The sequence below is a fragment of the Dermacentor albipictus genome, chromosome 6, assembly GCF_038994185.2.
Source record: "Dermacentor albipictus isolate Rhodes 1998 colony chromosome 6, USDA_Dalb.pri_finalv2, whole genome shotgun sequence".
In the NCBI taxonomy this organism is placed as follows: domain Eukaryota; kingdom Metazoa; phylum Arthropoda; class Arachnida; order Ixodida; family Ixodidae; genus Dermacentor; species Dermacentor albipictus.
This window is the reverse complement of record NC_091826.1, coordinates 49,416,802-49,437,522: the sequence shown is the minus strand read 5'-3', so window position 1 is coordinate 49,437,522 and position 20,721 is coordinate 49,416,802. Positions and strand designations below refer to the sequence as shown.

Here is a 20,721-nt window from a genome sequence, read left to right as displayed (position 1 = left end):
ATTATTATTATTATTACACGCGAAAGAAGAATTACGTTTTGAAGTTTGAGGAAGTACTATATCCAGATTCGCGCTGCTACAGCTACTTCCGGTGTGTTCGTACATTCGCTATAGTCACACTAATATTGAGGAAGTTGCGCATCAATATGTTGATCACGCATTGTGATTGTTATGCGCATGCATTTTGTGAGCGCCTTGTGCTGACGCACATCTTTTTTCGTCGCCATAGTTGGTGTGGCCTGTGTTCCACAAAGTATAATTATTCTATCTTGATTTTGAGCCAATAAAACTCCAATGTTGACTTAAATTCGGGCATAAAAAGGAAATTATTTCGTTTCAACGCAGACTACTAGCAATCTGAACCATCGCGTGGTCCGTAACTGAGAAACAACGAAATAATGTGGATACATAAGGCATACTTGTCCGGCTGTGCTTAACTTGCTGTAAAAAATAATCTTTAAGGGCCATGGTAATTGGCGAAGGTAACGAATACGCAGAGTACTAATTCTCCCAGCGAAACCAAGGTGGAATAAGATTACGTGCAAGTATAAGTTATTTCCCATCATACATGATGCCGAATTTCATAAAGCTTTAGATTTAAAAAGCCGGCATCGACTTGACGCACCCATCGAGTGGACCTCAATATTCTTAGTGCCTAGTTCGCACCAAGCGCGTGTCGAGTTGGAGAATGTTTAAAAATACCGTCCTAATCGCAACGCCTGAAAAAAAAAATCAAATTTCAACTCAATAACGAAAGTGAAATCACCCTTCTTTTTTTATTGTATATGGCGTCACTTTTTTTTTTCACCGGAAGTGTTCCCTTCTCGCTGTTAGGGTTGGCGTCTGACACGACGTGGCGACAGGAATTTCGCCGGACCTTCTACCAGGATTCGTCGAAATGAGGGTTGACCTCTCCTGCGATGCTTAACGTCAGGCACCTTGCGCACAAAGGGCCTTCTACCAGGATTCGTCGAAATGAGGGTTGACCTCTCCTGCGATGCTTAACGTCAGGCACCTTGCGCACAAAGGGCCTTCTACCAGGATTCGTCGAAATGAGGGTTGACCTCTCCTGCGATGCTTAACGTCAGGCACCTTGCGCACAAAGGGCCTTCTACCAGGATTCGTCGAAAGGAGGCTTGACTTCTCCTGCGATGCTTAACGTCAGGCACCTTGCGCACAATGGCCTTCTACCCGGATTCGTTGAAATGAGGGTTGACTTCTCCTTTCCTTGCTCGGTAATGCAGGAGGAGGGGCCCTCTCTCTGTGCCTGTCACGTGACATCAACGGAAGCAAGATTCCGCTCACACTTGTAGAGAGCCTATTTAAGGGGCTCCGAAATGTACTTTTATATACTTCATGCTTTTCTTATTTTCTTTAAACTACCTTTGAATAAACCGTGCAATTTTCGCACTAGCAAATACTCTCGCCCTTGCTCGGTCGCAATGGTCTAGAGGATGCCTGCAGCCCGCCGACAACGCCACGATACCCAATAAGTAATGTCGATCGAGCTTCGATAGGCAGGCGCCGCTACTTCTCGGCAGCAGTACGGTACGCTACCCTGGAGTACGCAACAAACTGGTGGCAGCGGTGGGACACGGAATCATGGAGACCCCAACTTGGACGACAACTACGAGATCGTAGCCTCTTCGTCCTGGCGACAACGTTCGGAAGGAAGGTGTCTGGATCATGACTGCATATGGTGAGTGCACGGCTTTTCTTCACTGAGATATCACTTGGCTTTTACTTATTTTTTGGAAAGTACATAGCAGTGATTTTGCTTTAAACCGTTGATGGAAGTTTGAGTACGTCAAGGTTGTATAGAGTGAAGGTTTAGCAGCACTAAGGGCAGCCATGAACTTGAAGGCACTAAAGAAGCCGGAATTGTTGAGCTTGGCCAAAGATTTGGGCCTCCAAATTGCCTAATCAAAGAGAAAGCCGGAGATCATTGAGGCGATCGAAGCGACCGGGGCAGATGACGAGGAACTGACGGAATGCCTAGACAGCACTGAAGAGAAAGAGGAAGAGCGTAAGCGCCTAGAGGAAAAAGAAGAGCGCGAGCGCGCCACACGTGAGGCCAAAGAAGAGCGCGACCGTGTTGCACGCGACGCACAAGAAATGACGCGCCTAGAGATTGAGCTTCTGAAAGCACAAAATAGCGAAAGACCTAGCACAGAGGCACGTGAAAGCGAGCGCAGAATGACAGACCTAATGGCGCCCTACGCAGTAGAAGGGGACGTAGGTCTTTTTCTGGTACAGTTCGAGCGCACGTGTGAGAAGGCGAAATTCGCGAGAAACACATGGCCGCAACGCTTGCTTACGTTACTGCCACGGGAGGTAGCTGATATTATCTCCCGCATGGGGAAAGAAGAAGCAGAGGACATCGATGAAGTCAAAGCAAATCTGCTTAAAAAGTATAGATTATCAGCTGAAGCATTCAGGCGAAAGTTCAGGGAAGTCGAGAAGACCAAGAGTGAGTCATATTCAGATTTTGCATACACCTTGGAGGTAAACCTGAAGGAATGGCTCAGAGAAGAGGGTGCACTCGGCGATGCCGAAAAAACAATGCAGTGCGCTGCTTTAGAACAGTTCTATCGCCGGCTGCGAGTAAACATCAAGCATTGGGTTCAGGATAAGCCAGGCGTAGACACTATCACTAGAGCGGCCAATCTCGCTGAGGAGTACGTAACCCGCCGTGCATTCGAAGGCAACGAAGCTCCTAAGAAGGAGGTGTATAAATACAGACCCGACAAGCCAGAGCGATGGTCGAAGTCAAGTCAGTATAAATCTAAGGAAAGGTCAGATTCAGTGAAAAGTAGTGACGAGAACACCAAGGGAAGGGAGGAGTCACCCGAACAGAGGGCAGAAAGGCAAAAGAAAAAGGCTTTCGAGGTCAAGAAACCAATAGTTTGGTACAACTCCCAGCAAACTGGGCATATCTCCGTGGGATGAAGAAATCCCAAACTAGTATTGATGTCGCTAAGTAGTAACGCAGAAAATCTGAGCTTGCTAGAACCATACATTCAAGACCTCGTGGTGAACGGCAAACCATGTAGAGTGCTTCACGACTCGGCAGCCACAATGGACGTAGTGCATCCGTCGTACGTAGAGGAAGGCCAGTTCACGGGAGAATGGGCTTCGATAAGGCAAGCCGTAGAGGCCTCGAGTGTTTGTCTCCCGGTGGCCAAAATTCGTACTGAAGGCCCTTTCGGAGTACTGGACACTAAAGCCGCCATCTCGTCACATCTTCCGCCGCAGTATCCGTATTTGTTTTCTAAGAAATCAGAGTATTTGCTACGACGCCAGGGAATCAGGTTTAGTGAGGGAACAGTGCAAGCCCTAATTCGTTCCAAGGCAGCGTACGAATGTCCAGTGGTGGAGAAAACACGTTTGACAGCTGATCCGTCAACCAGTACTGAACAGGACAGCCCTATAGGGGATGAGGCGGAAAGTACGCCAGCTAATGAAAAAAACCAGGAAAGCAGCGGAGCCTGAAATGTCGCGAGAGGCAGAATGTAGGAGAAAGTTGTTAAACGTAAGCCCTGCCACAATGATTGCTGAGCAGGAAATGCGTAAAGCACAAAACAATGCTGAGCATTACTATGACGGATGGCTCGCACGCGACGCTTTGAAGTTGGGGAAAAGCCAATGATCGTGAAACCCTCTTTCAATAACCAATCTGATGAGTTGCCTGTCAACTTTCCAGAGTTAACAGTAGTGACGGAGACAAAAGACATTGACGTGACCATTGATAAGTCAGTAGAACAGGCGGAGTTGAATCCCAATCAAAGGGCCGAACTGAGGGAACTCGTGCTTGAATTTAAAGACGTATTTTTAGACACACTGGGCAGGACACTGCGATCGTTCCCGATATCGAGTTATAACCTCGTCGGACCCAGTTCGTTCGAAAGCTTATCGCGTTTCGCCTTGTCAACGTGAAGTCATGACCGCTGAAATAAACAAGATGTTAGAGCTAGGTGTAAGCGAGCCAGGAGAGAGTGATTATACCTCACCTCTTATCTTGTTTGAGGTCCCAGAAAAAGAGCCGCGGCCATGCATCGACTACCGCAGGCTCAATTTAATCACGAAGGACCAGACTTATCCAATACCGCATATCGAAGAAAGGCTTGAGAAAGTGAGCAGTGGTAATTTCATCTCTACGCTCGATTTATTCAGAGGGTATTGGCAGGTTCTGTTGACCGAGAGGGCAAGCAGGCTTGCAGCGTTTATTTCCCCGATAGGAACCTCTCGTCCGAAAGTCCTGAGTTTTGGATTGAAGAATGCGCCATATTGCTTCTCTAGCCTTACGGACCAGGTGCAACGAGGAATGGGGGACTTTGCACTTCCCTATCTCGATGACATAGCTATCTTTTCTTCATCGTGAGCGAACCATATGCAACACCTGCGAACCGTGTTGTGTCGTCTACGAGAGGCCAACTTAACTGTTAAGGCTCCCAAATGCCAATTAGGGCTCGCGGAAGTAGCTTATCTAGGTCATCTAATAGGGCAAGGCAATAGTCGGCCTTCCGAGGTTAAACTGACCGCAATAGACAACTTCTCGTAAACACGCACCAAGCGGGACATCACATCATTCCTTGGCTTGGCGGGTTATTACCAAAGATATATCCCGTGGTATTCCGAGACTGCGAGTCCTTTACCGGATGCTATCAGAAACACAGAACCACAAACGGTAAAGTGGGATAACACAAAAGAAAAGGCTTTTAGTATGCTGAAGAACGCACTAACGAGTCAGCCAGTGTTGAACGCGCCCGACTACTCTAAGCCATTCATTCTTCAGTGTGATGCCAGTGACAAGGGTATGTATGGGGGTGGTGCTCTGTCAAAAGAAAGATGACGAGAACTAACATCCTGTACTGTACGCCAGTAGAAAACTTTCAGTTCGCGAGGAAGCATACAGTGCATCAGAAAAGGAATGCGCCTGCGTAGTTTGGCTGGTACAGAAGCTAGCTTGCTATATCGCTGGCTCAAGATTCACCATAGAGATTGATCACTGTCCCCTCACATGGCTGCAGTCCATGTCTACGAAAAACGGTCGTCTTTTGCGCTGGAGCTTGGCTCTTCAACAGTACACCTTCGATATTCGCTACAAGAAGGGTAAGCTTAACGGCAATGCCGACGGTTTAAGTCGTTGCCTCTAGAGTATCGAAAGCCTCATGGTCATCCGGGTTTCCATGGCATTTTTTTCCGTTCGTTCATACGTTTTCCAAATTCATGTTTTTCCGAAATGAAGCCGATTGTTAGCTATTTTAATAACCACGTCGTAACGCTTTCAAGAAATGGCTGTTTTTAGTGTTGAGGGGGGGAGGACGCGCTCAGGGAATGGGAAAGGTGAAGCGGGTTTTCTTTTTTTTAAAAAAGCCGGGTGTGTCTCGGGGGAGGCTGGCCTTGTGCTCGCTGCTTTGTGGTTGTGGGTCCGGCACTGTTCTGGGGTAATTGCTTGCCCACGCAGGAGACGAAAAGTTGGGAGACCTGCTTGAAAGACAAATTTCACTGGACCGGACCAGGGAGAAAAGTCACCAGTGCGCCACGAGGACGGATGACCACTCCCAGGAATTTACCTACTACGAACTAAGGGTTCGTGACCTCTACGGGGAATTCTGATACCTAAACGCCGATCCCTCGTACAGCGGCTGCTGGCCCCTACACTTCGGGATCTTCCTCCCACGCCGGAGATGCTGTTAGGGTTGGCGTCTGACACCACGTGGCAACAGGAATTTCGCCCGACCTTCTACCAGGATTCGTCCAAATGAGGGTTGACTTCTCCTGCGATGGTTAACGTCAGGCACCTTGCGCACAAAGGGCCTTCTACCAGGATTCGTCGAAATGAGGGTTGACTTCTCCTTTCCTTGCTCGATAATGCAGGAGGAGGGGCCCTCTCTCTGTGCCTGTCACGTGACATCGACGGAAGCAAGATCCCGCTCACACTTGTAGAGAGCCTATTGAAGGGGCTCCGAAATGTACTTTTATATACTACATGCTTTTCTTATTTTCTTTCAAGTACCTTTGAATAAACGGTGCAAGTCTCGCCCTTGCTCGGTCGCCATGGTCTACCGGATGCCTGCAGCCCGCCGACATTGCCATGCTACCCAATAAGTATAGTCGGTCGAGCTTCGATAGGTAGGCGCCGCTACTTCTCGGCAGCAGTACGGTACGCTACCCTGGAGTACGCAACATCGCACAGTTGGTGCTAAGACGCATAGACCGTTAATGAACTGCCATTTTCTGAACGCATGGGCTTCTATGAAAGCTTCGTTAGCACGCGTACATTTGGGTTCCAACAACAGGGACCATGAGGCCCCAAACATATGGTCATGTGCTTGATGAATCTACTACACCGGAAGAAAACGCCTGGATTTAATGGAGCATTGAAACCGTCCTAAAACGTGCGATGTTGTATAGCATGAGCTTTGCATGCGTATGGTGGACGCTTTCATGAAGTAGTACAGACAGCCTACAGCTAAAAGGTAATTTACATCAATTTCAATGACCTGATATGAAATCCAACATGCGGTCATAGTGGCTAGGGCGTTGCGCTACTAAGTCCAAGGGCACGCGGCATTAAAATCCCAGCCTTGGCGACCTCATTTCAGCGGGGCTAAAATGCAAATACGCCCATGTACCGTGCATCCAGTGCGCATTAAAGAACACCGGGTGGCCAAAGTTAATCCGGAGTACGCAACTACGGCATGCCTCGTAATTATATAACGGTTTCCGAATGTAAAAACTTAGAAATGCTTGTTGTTGTTTTTTTTTGTCTTTGATGTCCTGAAACATAGCTGCCTTCTCCAGACAGGTTACCATAGCCATTCCGAAAACGTCACTCTGGAAAGGAAAATAGTGTGACGTTAATGACGCTGATGCGACAAAATCTTCACGACTGTACGTGCGTTTTGTGAAACGCGATATGCAGATGTATATATCTATAGGTGCGCACGTCCCACTCAACCGTGTCGTCGAACAACGTGGGCGCCCGTGTGAAATCGAGCAGACGACCGACGAGTCTGTTGTCGCCCGCACTTTAGTGCTTCACGTGAACTCTGTGACGTCGGTCACGCATGACTTGCCTCCCTCTAAAGTTATCCACCCATGCTGGAGGGAATCTCAAAATCGAGAACTGTATGAGAATAAATTACTGGGGACGAAGTCATGCGAATACCGGCTTCTGTTATGGTTCCCTAAATGGTGTGTATTACCTAATAGAACAAGAAACAATCACTCGTTAATGCGGTATTTTCGCTGCGTTAAGTTGTCTCAATGTTCGGAAAGACCCTGTTCAATATATTTAAGACTAATCAGCGCAACTAAGCTGCTAAATTAACCATCGCCTAAAATTCCCCCCTGCAAATTCTACCACCAGTCTCGTCGCCATCGGGAGTGCGCGTCTACGGGGGTGTGAGCCAATGATTAATTGGTTGCGCGCCATTCGACAGCTGCGTTATCGATGTGGCGGACGCGTAAAGTTCGTACACCCGAAGAACAACATGCGTACAAGGAGCGCCGGAGGGTGCAGAACGAGAATGTAAACGGCGCCACGGCAAAACGACCACCGACGAAGAACGTTCCCGCGATGCTGAACGAAAACGACAATCGCGAGCACGGGCACCTCCGAACGAGCAACGACACCAGCCTTGCAACGCAATACGGCGGCAGAAGTACCGGATGGCGTGAAAGACTCCAAAGAAGAGAATGCCAAGTTCCGCGGAGACTTTCTAGTAGAACATTTCGGATTTGGTTCTATAATGACCTCACAAGCAGTGGAAATGCACCAGAGGTGACTAATCGGACCCGTGCGCTACAAGTACTCCCTCGTACGTCACCAGTCGTTCCCGGCGACGTGGCCGACTTCAAGGTGGGCGGGACGCGCAAGGAATCTCTGCTGGGAGGTGTGGTGCCCCAGTACTCGACCGCGAACGGACACGTGTGCCCTCGGATTCCGTACCATCTGCCGAAACTGAACGCGATGTAGAGGCACTTTGCTTTTTGTTTGCGAGCTTTGACTGTCGTCAGCTTTCGCTGCCCTTCCATCTTCACCGAGTGGAATGGTTGTCATTTTTTTTCTTTTATGAGCAATGAAATCCATTATGGCGCAAAATTTGAAATTTTTGTCGTTTCTTCATTTCATTGTGCACATATATATATAATGAGCGTGTACACGTCATTGTGAGATTTGGACTGTTCGTGGTTACCGTGACATTATGTGACAAATACGCAAACTATGGGTGCGGCCAAAATTTGTTTGAGCGATTGCAGAGGCCTAACGACGGAAGTGGAATAGAAACAAATTAGAATAATTATTAATAAATAATTATTAATAATAATAAGCACCGAAGCGAAATCGCCTTCCACAGCCTTACTAAAAATTCACCGGTTATTACGATACTGCCTAATGCGATATTAGAGCGTACCTGCATACGTATTTTCATTTCGAGATATAATGGCTGGCGCGGACAAAGCGTCTCGTGCGGCTCGTTGCAGACGGAGCGATGTGTGGCGCGACTGCCTCGCTAATCGGCAGATCGCGAGAGGCGGCGCGTGGGCAACGCGTGGACACGATTCAGAGCAGCCGCCGCAGACAGACCTCCGCTCATGCAGCGCTTTGTTTCCAAACGGACAACGCGAGCTACTCTGGCGCCATCTCGTTGCCATTGTCGCCACAAAGCCCGTCTTTCGAGGCACTACGCTTTATTTCTCCCGCTCTTTCCGCCTCACGGTTGCGCTGCATACCCTTCTCCACTGTCCTCTTTGCCCCCTCTTCGCTATGGCAGGCTTTCGGCTCCAGCTTAGCTTCGCGTTTTCTTTCATTCCTCGCTGTGCTCGTTCACTCGGTTACGAGGCACAACGCCGATGCTCGCAGCAGAAACGATCGCCTAAGAGCTGCGCTGGAAAACAAACCATTTGATTGCAACGGGGCGAGGCCCGTCGTGTTTGGCGAGCAGAAATGATGCGTAATCAAAGCATGGAGACAGTATTTGTCTCCAGAGCACCGCGTTTGTAACAAACCACTTCAAAAGCACCGAACACCAATTTAAAGCGCCCATTTTCTTGACGCGATAGAAAGCCCATGTGAAGTATCTATACCTGCAGCAGTTCATTAGGATAAGGTGTGCAAACTTTTAACGCGCAATTTCTTTATGTAGAATATACCTTGTACTTATTATGTACTGTCGCGAGCAACATTTTTATTATCGATGCACGCAGTACGTGATCACAACTGAGCAATTCAAGACACCTGATGGTTAGGCGGATAAATAGCTATTTTATAAAAGGCTGCGATTGTGGCCTAAAAGCTGCCGCAATAACATTTTAGTAAGGTAGAGATTCACAGCGTTTCTCTGCTGTGCAAAATTTTCTGCTGGTAACATAACAAGTGGTCTACACCATGGTTGCCTTGACATTTTGTGGTGCCGGAATTACTTCCGGTGCAAGCAAGCAGGGAAAGCATAGTCTTCCCGATTTTCTTTTGTTGCTGAAAGGCAATCATCGCAAGGTGGGGATATGGACACCACTTGCGTATGCGACCCATGGAACAATCGGCAATAGACCATCGGGGAAGTTTCGTGGAGCTAGCGCCGAGGCGAAGACGTATCCCCCGTCTCCCTTCCTCTGAGGTCCAGCCAGCCACTTCGAATCGACTCACGCGAGTTATTGGAGCTCGAATTAAGTGGAGTGTCAAGCGGAAATTTTGTCAACAACAAAAATTGTATAGGCAAGCTTCATGATGGGGATCTTCGGCAAGACCTGCCAGCAAGAGGCTGGGCACCCGAAGAATAAGAGTTTGTCAGGCTTTGTTTCACTATCCGAGTGGTTAAGTGCTCATCCCTTCTCCTCCCATTCTCTGCCCAGACCTACGTAGTGATCCCCTGGTCCACTCAGCGCGGACACAGAAAGTGTCTTAAGGCCACGCTGTTGTGCTTGCACCTTCAGGAGACAAGCAGCTCTCATATGGCATCCACGCGAAGCAAACCTAAAGACTGGAAACATGCTTAGCTTTGTCGCCGCAACTAAGTGAAGAAACACAATCTCTGAAATCTCGGCAATTGTGCAAAACGAACTCAACAACAGCACAAAAGTGTTCCAGCTTCGTTATTTCTGAAACCTTGTACATGTTTCAAACGCACATTTGCTATGGAATTTGTACCATACCTTTAGCAAAGAGGAAAATCCGTCGGGGCACTGGTACATTTAGTTCGTGCCTGCCTGTGTATTCTAATAGCAATATTTTTTTTGAAATGGTCAATATTCACACACGGGGTGCTCAATACTACTTTTGTCAGAGGCTACAGTAGGCTCAGGTTCTCTGGATCCCTGACAAAGTTTTTCACGGCCCAGAGGTTTCACTTCCTGCAAATGCTGTCCTTGACATCGTCAATCACGAGGTATCGTCGCACGTGCCTCCAGCAGTCTTCGATCAGGTCATCCAGCTGCATGCGGTCGTCGCTCGGCGATGGATGGCAAACGACTCGCTCCCTGGCCACTCCGACGGCCCGCATAAATCCGTCCATGCTTTCGGTTCTTTTCAGGCGGTCTCGCACCAAGACTGTGAGCTCTGCTTTGTCGATACGGGCCTTCATGGCAACCTCGTCCAGTAGGGCAGGATACCGGGAAACTCGCTCCAGGGCTCCGGTGACGTACCTGCACGTGACCAGTGGTGCCTTTGGAGAAACTTAAATGTTTGCATGGAGTAGCGTGGTGTATACGTCTTTCAGCTAATCTACGGGATGTTACCGGTAGTTTGCGCAACGGTTGCATTCGGTCCATATTGCGAGTGTTCAGTTGTGAAGCCGAGGCTCGCATGATGGCAAAGAGCACGCTAAGGGCAGCTCAACTTTCCACGGAACAAAAAAAGAAAAATGCCGCACTGCTGAGCGAGAAGACGGGGGTGTCCATAAAAGAACAAAAGAGGGTGGCTAATAATACAGCTGGCTCGATCAGGAAAGAGTGCGAACAGGAAAAAGTGTGGGGTTTGGGTCGGTCGTGTCACGCGTAGAATAGATAGATATCCGGTAGTCCTTCACAGTGAGAAAAAGGGTACCTGGAGGTAGCTCTGACGTATGGGGTGGATGATTAGAAGTTATCATGAAATAAAGTTTGGAGACATGCCATAGAAATGGCCAACGAAAGCATGGGAAACTACTGATCACTGGCGGAATCAATCCATTCACCGTGCAGTAAACCTAAGGAAGAAGTTACCATTTATACCGGATGAAACTTTGGAGCAAAAAAAAATAGCACTAGGCTCATTCCTCGGCGCGTTACTTTTGTCACGTTACTTGTGAAAGCAGGCTCAGATATGAGCACTGTTGAAGCGCTGTTGCAACTGTCACCAGAATTGTCCGCTCACATCGGAAATACACTGACTTACTTGTTTGAAAGCTCTTATCAGGCCGCGTCATTCGCAAATAAGGGGGAAAGGCCGCTCCGAGAGAAAACTACGGCAATGATAACCAAAAAACAGGTACCATCACTTTTATATCTTACCTTAAGTTACTGCGCTCTTAAAAGTCGAGCTCTGAGGATGCGATATTATACCTGCTGGAGTTATCATAATAAGTATACACTTTAACTTTGCGCGCATAGAGTGCACACAGAATGAATACACGCAAGTGAAACGCAAACAATCAATGCATTCAAAATTTCCATTGTAAATGTATTTTCATAGACAGTAAATTGAACATACGTCTGCAAGGAAACCCTGCATGGCGACATTATTTAGGAAACAGTGCCTCAAATGGGGGGGTCCCCCAGTATTACGGTTTGAAACAAGTGCCAGAGTTTTGCTATGCTTGTTTGAAATTCAAAGCAAGCCGATAGCGCACAGGTCTTTCAGAGTAAAACGACAACCGCATATACGCGAATAATTTCGGTGATAAAATTCCTTAAAAGAAGATTTAGCTCGAAGCCAAATTCAGCTCCTTAGTTCAAGTGCGTGTAGAACGCAGAACGGCCATTAGATAACTGCTGAAGAGACTGGAAATAAGTTTGTCACATGTAACATGGAATAAATTCTTGCGACTGCAGGAAAATTATTCCCCTTTGGACCTAAAATATTTTGCATGAAATTCTGAATATAGGAAATAGGAAAAAGAACAGAATCATGAAGAACTCACCACGATGATCACGTTATTGCGATGCACTTAAACGATAGCTCTATCTATCACACAGCTTTTATATATTGGTCTGAACACGTCATGACACGGTATTATTACTTGGCGCAGGTTACTCTCCCAAACACTGTGTTGCCTAAGTTTTCCATCGTTTTCATGTGTAACTCTGGCACTCGGTAGATGCTTTAATACCCGGAGCGGCAAAAATTGAACGGTTTACCCTAAAATCTCATATGTACCTTTCAAAATTTAACTTTTGTACGTGTCTTTAGTGGTACTTCTCGAAGGGTCTCTGCTCCCGCTGCCTTTGAACGGGATACCGTTTACTAAAGCTGTCTATTTTTGGACCTACAGTGTAGCTAAACTATTGTTTTCCTAATTAGTACTGTATGTAGGCCAGGTGTCGAGCGCTCTTTGGCTAAGGAGCGGAACAGATTCAGGAGATGTGGCCGAGAGAAAACAGAAATGATTCTACCGCACTGAGAAGGGGACGACACAGTTTCTAACGCAAAGCGCCACATCGTTTGCATCGTGTACGTACCTGTCGCAATCTGAAGCCTTCTTTATTCGTGCAGCTCGTGCGACCAGACCCGAGTTTCGCAGCGTCGCCTCTCGCACAGCCAGCCAGTCACCTGCGGCATCGGCCTCCACGTGAGCCAAGCAATCCACTTCCAGCAACGTGCAGTTGTCCGCAATGCCCTTCGACAGTTGTCGCACAAAGGCGGTGGTGTCTCTCGCGGTCTCGTTCATAAGGACAACCGACCTGATGCTCCGGCTTCGTTTAATAGCGTCCGCCAAACCCTCCATGTCTCGAGTGGTCAGACACTGATGGTAAAGCATCAGCTTCCTCAAGCTCTTGTTTCGAGACAGGGAGTCTCGCACGACCGACCAACCCGGGTTCGCGCCGAGGGCCTCGACCTGTTGGACCTCAAACGAAACAATCAGGTTGAGGTCTCGCAGCACGCTCGTGGAATTTAAATATTCGGCCAGTGGCATAAAGAGTCTCCGGTTGCCGCAGTCTACGCGGATGCTCAACACTGTCACGTGCTCACAGCTTGGAAGTAGATGCAAAGCGACACCCAAAACGTCGTGGCGTTCCAAGGGGGAGAAATGTATTGCCCGGAAGGCTTTGCAGCGTATCAAGTCCACGTCGGCTATGTGCCTGTAGGTTCCGATAGAAACTCTTTTGTCGGAGCCACTTGCCGTGAGCATCGAGCAGACTGGCCGTAGCAGTTCACCGTCAAACCGTGCATCGATGTGGACCTTCTTTAGATTTCCATTTTGCGGCAGCGCCGTGATAAATGTGGCCCATTGTGATGGGAGGAATATCTGCAGTGGAAGGCCCACTTCTTCAAGCGTATCATTTTGAATGACTTCGCGGAGCCAGCGGTCGTAAACGGCGTACAGCTTAGGCACGTGTCGAACTGAAGTCGAGACGGTCAAGTTGCGTATTACTCGATTCTTGCTGATCACTTCAGCAACCAACTCCGCGATTTCTTCGTCTCCAGCGAACACGTAGATGGAGAGCTTCTCGATACTTCTATTTTTCAGCACGCCTTCAAGAATAGCCCTTTGGGTTACCTTTTTCACCACCTCGTCAAGGGTCACTGCATTTAGAAACCTAGTCGTGCCAAGGTATTCGACTAAGCCGTGTGAGTAGAACTCGCACATGAATCCGCAACTCTGCAAGTATAATTCTTTGACCGCAGATTTGCGTAAGAATTCTCTGACGAAAGTATCCGCTGCCGGTCCTTGTATCAAAACGCCGTTGAGATGTAGGCTCTCCAGAGACGATGAAGCTCGCTGAAGCGCCGACAGCGCTGCTACAAAGCGTTCCGTGGAATCCTGGTGCCATAAGTCGGCCTCGCAGTGAAGTGTTTTTATATTTGTCAGGCTGGGTATCAATGCAAAAACGAAATTTAATGCTTTCCCTCCCTGGATGTACAGTTTCACGGTCTTGATCGCTGAACTATGACTAAGAGCCTCCAGTACGTAGAAGTCTGGGTTTGTGTCAAGGAAAAACTTGAGGTCGACGGAACCAATGCAGTGATGAGTACTGAGCAACCATCGAAGACGGTCCTGGTTCTGTGGCAGCTGACGTAAGTGAACATTACCAGTTAAGTTCATTAGGCACAGCTGGCCAGACATTTCCGCCTGTTCTCGCAGCTCAAAGTTGGATGCCAGAAGGAGCTTGTTCCAGATGGAGAGCTTGTCGGCGATCTGGCACGTTTGGTTTTCTGCTCCCGTGCAAGGTACGCAGTGGTCGGTGAGGTCAACTTCGGAACCGTTCATGTCGGTGTTCATGCCGGTCTGTTGAATACTGTTTGAGGTGATACCTGGGTAGCCAGCAATGTCTGGCAGTCAGGACTGTCGCGGAGGCTTCGGAGTTCGCCACAGCAACTGCGTATACATTACGAAAAGAAGTGATGAATCATTGGGGAGTTTTTGCTCCCCTTTTTACCCGAAATTTTCGCATTTGTACATCTCACTTTTTTCACTGCGTTAACTTCTCGCATATTGCGTTCTTGACGTCGCGTTTCGTTGCCTGTTCACATTGGCTCCATTCTGATGGCGAGTGAACGCAAAAAGCATTTTCGTGTTTACATTTACCTGCACATTTCTTAGTTAACGAGCAACATATTTTATGTGCTGAGCTGGCTTTGATGCCTAGAAATGCTGATGGAAGCGAGGGAAACTTGACACAAAGCGTATAGCTGGTTTTCCAACATTGTGGAGTGAATAAGCAACTGTCGATTGTCGAATGATAGGTTGTGTGGTTAATCATTTACTTTACGAAGTATTAACTCAGATTACATTTCATTGTTCTTTTCTCTACAAATGCACTCTCAATAACTAGAAACAATCTTGAACACTTTGTTCCAGTTTTTTTTTTATTGGGCACTGTGTTTGGGCGTTACACGCTTGCCGAGCCTCAGGTGGCCTAAACTAATCTGCGAACCCCCAAATGGCCACATCTTTTCTCTCGTGTTTTGCTTTCTCCCGCCATACCCTGCCACTTTATATATTACCTAAAGGCTACAGCTTTGAATTGTCTCGCAAGAATGGTTGAAAAAAGGCGGCGACGGCTGCTTATGGCGTTGCACACCCTAACAATTGTTGAAGTGAGCATAAGGATAAACCGTCAGAGGTAACTGCTTTGCAAGAGGGGTTCGCTATTGCTGCTCTTGCAAAGATGTAAGCGATCAAGCCTGTAAGCCGCGACTTGGGGGGATCAAAACTCTAACCAGAAAGAAGGACAGATTAGCTCCCGAGCTATTGGAAAACCTTTATCATGGAAAGAGGCGGCATAAGCCTCAGCGCCACGTCAGTCTACCAGCGGGCCGGTGAATTCAGAACATTAAACAAAAGGGCACAAAATCCATTCTGCTCACCGCAATCTACGGTTTTCGTGCGTGTATTAAGGATTTTTTCCGGCAGTCATGAATGCGCGTCCGCTAAGTGCCTTCATTATTGATAAATGTCACGCGTATCTGTTTCGATAAACATGGTTGGAAACAGCGCCCGTCCTATCATACCTTTATGTGTCCTCGCCAAGGAATGTAGCGCTGGTTTACATTCTTTGACTCGTGGGCTCCCATATGAATACGCGAGAACCGAGAAATTCGCTTTTACAGAAATCACTGCATTGGTGATATCGGCGTATGACGCATATAAATGAGAATGGTAAAATCCTATGACTGCAGGAAAGCAAATTTTGATTGAGGGTGTCAAATAAAACATGGTCTTAAATTGTCAAATTGAAAAAGAAAAAAGAACAACTCGTGTGCAGAAGTTCTCACTAAGCAATCAAGAAGGTTATAACTCTGTAGACTGCACATAATATTACATTTAAATCGGACAGAACAGTAATGCATATTGATTTGAAACGTACCACTAATTTTGAGAAAATTTGCCCAACACTTCTAAACATTCCAGTAGTTCCACGTAAACTGTAAATTAAGATATCATGGGCCCTATAAAGCAAAGCTATTCGAAGCTATTTCAAGTGATTTTATGCAATCAGCTATCGACAATTGCTCAAGCTTTCTTGAGGCACCGCTACTTCGCTTTTATGTCATGCGGCGTCACTAATGCCACGAAAACTGAACAACTGATACGACCTATCCACGCTTACTATGCACGATTAGACCGAACTAACGAAAAATAATAATTTCAGATTCCCCGCCTTCTTCGCCATTAGCCCTCCGCTATTGGTGAAAAGCTTTCTGGCTGCGTATAGTTCGCTTGCCTGACACGCGACGTCACAAAACAGTGAAAACCTATCACATCAAACTGACGTCTACGCACTGAGAGATGCATTGATATACCGAACAAAATTGAATTTTCTTTTCACAATAGCCGGAGGTTGCTCCATTCTGAAAGGAATTGGAGATTGCTGCCCGGCGATCTCTCCGACAATGGCTATACTGTTTCTGCCGGAGAAAATGGATTGCATTGCGTACAGTAAAAATTTTCGCGCGAGTGCATTGCATTGTCGAGCCCTCTCGGCACGTATGCGACATTTCTTTGCTGACTTTTGTTCACTGTGGATCTCTTTTAGCGGCATTTTCTTGGCATTTCGTTGTACGCCGTCACGATTTTCAACCACCCACATAAAGCTAGGCAAGGGAAAACGAGCCAGTCGCTGACGCCGGCACCCCCTTCGTCATTCGGTTATCTACTTTCACTCCTCTAGCAAGGCCCCACCGAAACCGTCTACAGTGCTTCGTGCTCCTTGTCTTCTTGTCAGCGAGCCTACTGCGTCCTATTGTGAAGCAGAGAGAATCGCATTTGGTTCATAGCCTACAATCTGAATCTTAATTGATGAAGGCAACCAAATGAAAGAACATCTCTGAGAAGCGTCGCGTCTACGTCAGTCGATAAGCGTTGGCCCGTGATGGAAACGAATACGGGAAATTCCAAAGAGAAAGTGCCAAACGTCTTCTTGCCAACGGAGCGTCTGTGGTCCGGGCTTCTCTCGCAACAGATGGCGTTGACCTCGTACCTCTCGGTATGGTGCGGTATACTCGCTCTCGGTATACTGCCTAATGCCAACCAAGGTATGGCATTAGGCAGTATAATAGCAAGAGCTTGGTGGCGCAACCCACCGCCCCGTTCCAAAGGGGACACTCATACCATCCAGCCATTCATAATGAATAATTGTGGGGTTTTACGTGCCAAAACCACTTTCTGATTATGAGGCACGCCGTTGTGGAGGACTCCGGAAATTTCGACCACCTGTGCTTCTTTAACGTGCACTAAATCTAAGCACATGGGTGTTTTCGCATTTCGCCCCCTTCGAAATGCGGCCACCGTGGCCGGAATTCGATCCCGCGACCTCGTGCTCAGCAGCCCAACACCATAGCCATTGAGCAACCACGGCGGGTCCCAATTATCCTTCGCGCTCGGCCTCACGTTTTTGCGGGAGCGCACGCACTCGCGGAGCTGCTTGCTTCGCAGCATGATGATGATAGTGATCTAAAGAAAGTAAAGACTAAGAAAAAACCCGTGAGCGAAGGAGCGTGCCCTAGCCTCGCCAGCTTGGCCTGCATTTTTTTTTTCAGCACGTCCTTCTTAGCCTACATCAGGTGCAACGCCGTGGAAGCTACGAAAGAAGTCCGGTCAGCAAAATGTATCACTCCGCGCGTTTCCGTCCATGCCTCGTTGCGCGCCAGCGGCGTTTGCTCACACGAGCATGCGCGTGAGGCCGACGCGACGGGCTGCAATTAAAAAAAATATATAACGAAAAGCAAATTGATTTAACATTACATGTTAGCAGCCGCATAAATACATCGATTGTTTCTAAGCGTAAATCTCTTTTTTTTTGCATTCAGAACTCCGCTCATATAAAGAATAGTTTTTCGAAAATTCGGTCAAGAAACATCGAACTATTTACAAATTGCGAACGCAGCCACTGAATAAAGTATCTCTAGCCTCCACGGCGTTGCACCTGATGTGTAAAATGAAATATAGGTGCCATGGGAAATCCGAAGCGGCAACTTGCTGCTATGACAACTTGCTGCTATGCGGCGTTACGCGTAGGCAAATATCGGTCATGAATTTGCGACTTGTAATTAAGACTACTTTTAACGCTTCCCGTTCCTGCGCGATTTGCATATCGGAATCCGGCGAGCGCATGCGAGCTGTGGCTTCGTTCTGCCGAAGCTCGAGTTGTCGCGAGCAAAGACGACGATGAAGCAGCATGGGACGCACGTGCCAAAAATGTTTGGAAGGGCCTGGCTGGCTATAGAACGAGAAATGCGTGCTTGCTGACGGTGCCTCCTATAATGGCACAGCCGCGCTGCTGTGCTAACGTTCCAGTGCCGCCGTGCTAATGGTTCGAGTGCCGGGCTGGCGTACAAAACTCGACGGCAGAGGTTCGGTTGCTCAATCGGGCGCACATAATTTTCATTTTATGGGAAAGGGACGGGACAGGACCCTACCTGTTCTCCGTTTCATACTCAGCGTGCAACGCCGTGGAAAACTAACGCGAGAGCTTCGACAGTCTAACCTCGGTAATCAGAAATGCATCTTAAATTGAAGCCGGTGTGCTTGACTTCATATAAATGACGCCTGCGTGAACATGCCGAAGACGCTCACTGCGTTTCCTTCGTGCCTTCACGACGGGCGTCCTTTAGAATAATTGAAGCACGAGCTTCGAGTCAAGATGCATTTGGGAACACGGGGGTACATGTAGAACTACAGGAATTTTGAGGGTGAATGCTGGTGGTTTGCACGTGTCCGCGCGAGCCCAGCTGCCGGAGGCGCGTGAAACGCCGACACGGACTGCCAACCAAAAAAAAAAAAAGCACCGAAAAGGAAGACAACGAAACACAAAAGCATCTGAAACAATGCAATAACTGTCGTAAAATATAATGTGCGTTCATTACTAAGGTCATAAACTTTTTCTTTTGCCTAATTGTTACCGTAAACAGAGAGAAAGTGCGGGTAATTGCTGTTCGAACGCAGCTACTGCGAGAAGCATGGCTAGCTAGCACCCACGGCTTTGCAAGCTACGTGCGAAGCGGACTACACAATGTGGCGTAAAACACATGATAGTTATAGGGTCTACCCTGTTTCGACATTCCCTTCAATCTTTTCATCGACAATCTGCTTTATGGCATTCCTTTGGTGACCTGTTAAGACTACCGCTGCAGGATATCATGAACACAAATAAAAACGTTTCCCACAATAATAATTCCCTGGCAAGAACGAATCGCGTCTGCTGCGGCTTACGTTAAACGCATCCACCTATTTGAGTTGCGTTTAGCGAAAAGTGCGTGTGTTACTCACCAAGGCAGTTACCGCGATCGGGGCAACCAGGTCACACCATTCAGGGCTAGCTGCGACGACGTTTTGCTCCTTGGCAATGTTGATGATGATACCTTCTGCAATGGCACAAACCCTCCTAGAAAGATGTTGTTTCCTATCGAGCATCTGGCGCTTACCCACTGCAGGGGATTGGCCAGAATATGGATGGATTATTCGTCGGAAGTGGCACATAGCCACTACATTGTATCGGCTGTGAAAAACCGTCTTTTACCACAAACAAGTATCAAATTGATTAGAGCTTGATCTGATTGCTGCCGAGTCCATATTTCTCCGGGTGCGTTTGCCCATATGCAATGGATGATCATTATCAAGTTTTACAGGAACCTGTAAAAGTCCCTGTGGCAGTTAGGATAACTCCATTCCCTCAGATGGAATAGTCAAAGAAGCGAATATTACTTGCACGAGAAATTGAAACACATGAAGAACAAATTAACAGAAATTTAGTAAAATCTTGTTAACTGATTAATTTGTTGTGAGCCAGATTTAGCGGAGGCAAGACACACGTTTTGACAGTTTGGGATCGGAGAGTCGACTGGCCTTATTCTAAAGTAAAAGCCGGTTTGCCAAGTAGCAGTGGTGGCACCCCAGCCGGGCAGTCGCTTTGGTTCCAAGAGAGCAGGGGGCAATGACCCCACCGGCGAGGCATGGCTATGTAAACTGGATTTCCGTGAAGCGGGGACAACGTCGCTACAAATTCGTGGCAAATACTTCAATTTCTGAATTGCAGCCGGTGAGCTTGGGAGGCGTACCCACACACACCCTGCGATCTCCAATTACCGGTGTCCTGCGCCAACCGATTCCGAGTGGCGCCTGCGAATTACCTGATTTCATCGCCCCACGTAGTCTTTCCCGTCCTGCAATCATTAAGTGGAGGTCACAGATTAATATTATTATTATTATTATTATTATTATTATTATTATTATTATTATTATTATTATTATTAATGCTGATTTCCTTAGTTTTATATTTGTTTCCTGACGAATATTGCTCATATTAACTGAGCGATCTTCCTTAGCGTCCAAATCTAAACGACAGGTGGCGAAAGATGTGTACACGCTTTCGTGTTGCGATCGCAGAGACTGGTGCAAAGAAGCAGCCGTAATCTAAGACCTCAAGTAAGACAAATTTTCTCGCTGGAAAATAATTGCGAAACAGCCTACGTAAGCTATGCAGACAATGCATATCCTGTCGGCTTATACAATCGTTTCCCCACACGCAGTGGTCAAGATATACGGAGGCTAGAATAGTACCCGGTGCGTGGTTTTT

General features: G+C 47.5%; 2 protein-coding genes across 5 annotated transcripts in view; one reads left to right on the top strand and one right to left on the bottom strand.

Annotated features, from left to right (window-relative positions):
- LOC135918671 (tyrosyl-DNA phosphodiesterase 2-like) overlaps positions 1-20,721 on the top strand; it is a 281,692-nt gene that overhangs the window by 136,385 nt on the left and 124,586 nt on the right. The window lies entirely within an intron of this gene.
- LOC135918668 (uncharacterized) lies at positions 10,085-19,499 on the bottom strand. Its single transcript, XM_065452314.1, has 3 exons — positions 19,416-19,499; positions 12,664-14,522; positions 10,085-10,650 (listed from the first exon to the last, which is right to left on the bottom strand). The coding sequence occupies exons 2-3, from the start codon at positions 14,424-14,426 to the stop codon at positions 10,353-10,355; spliced, it is 2,061 nt and encodes a 686-aa protein (XP_065308386.1). The 5' UTR covers positions 14,427-14,522; positions 19,416-19,499; the 3' UTR covers positions 10,085-10,352.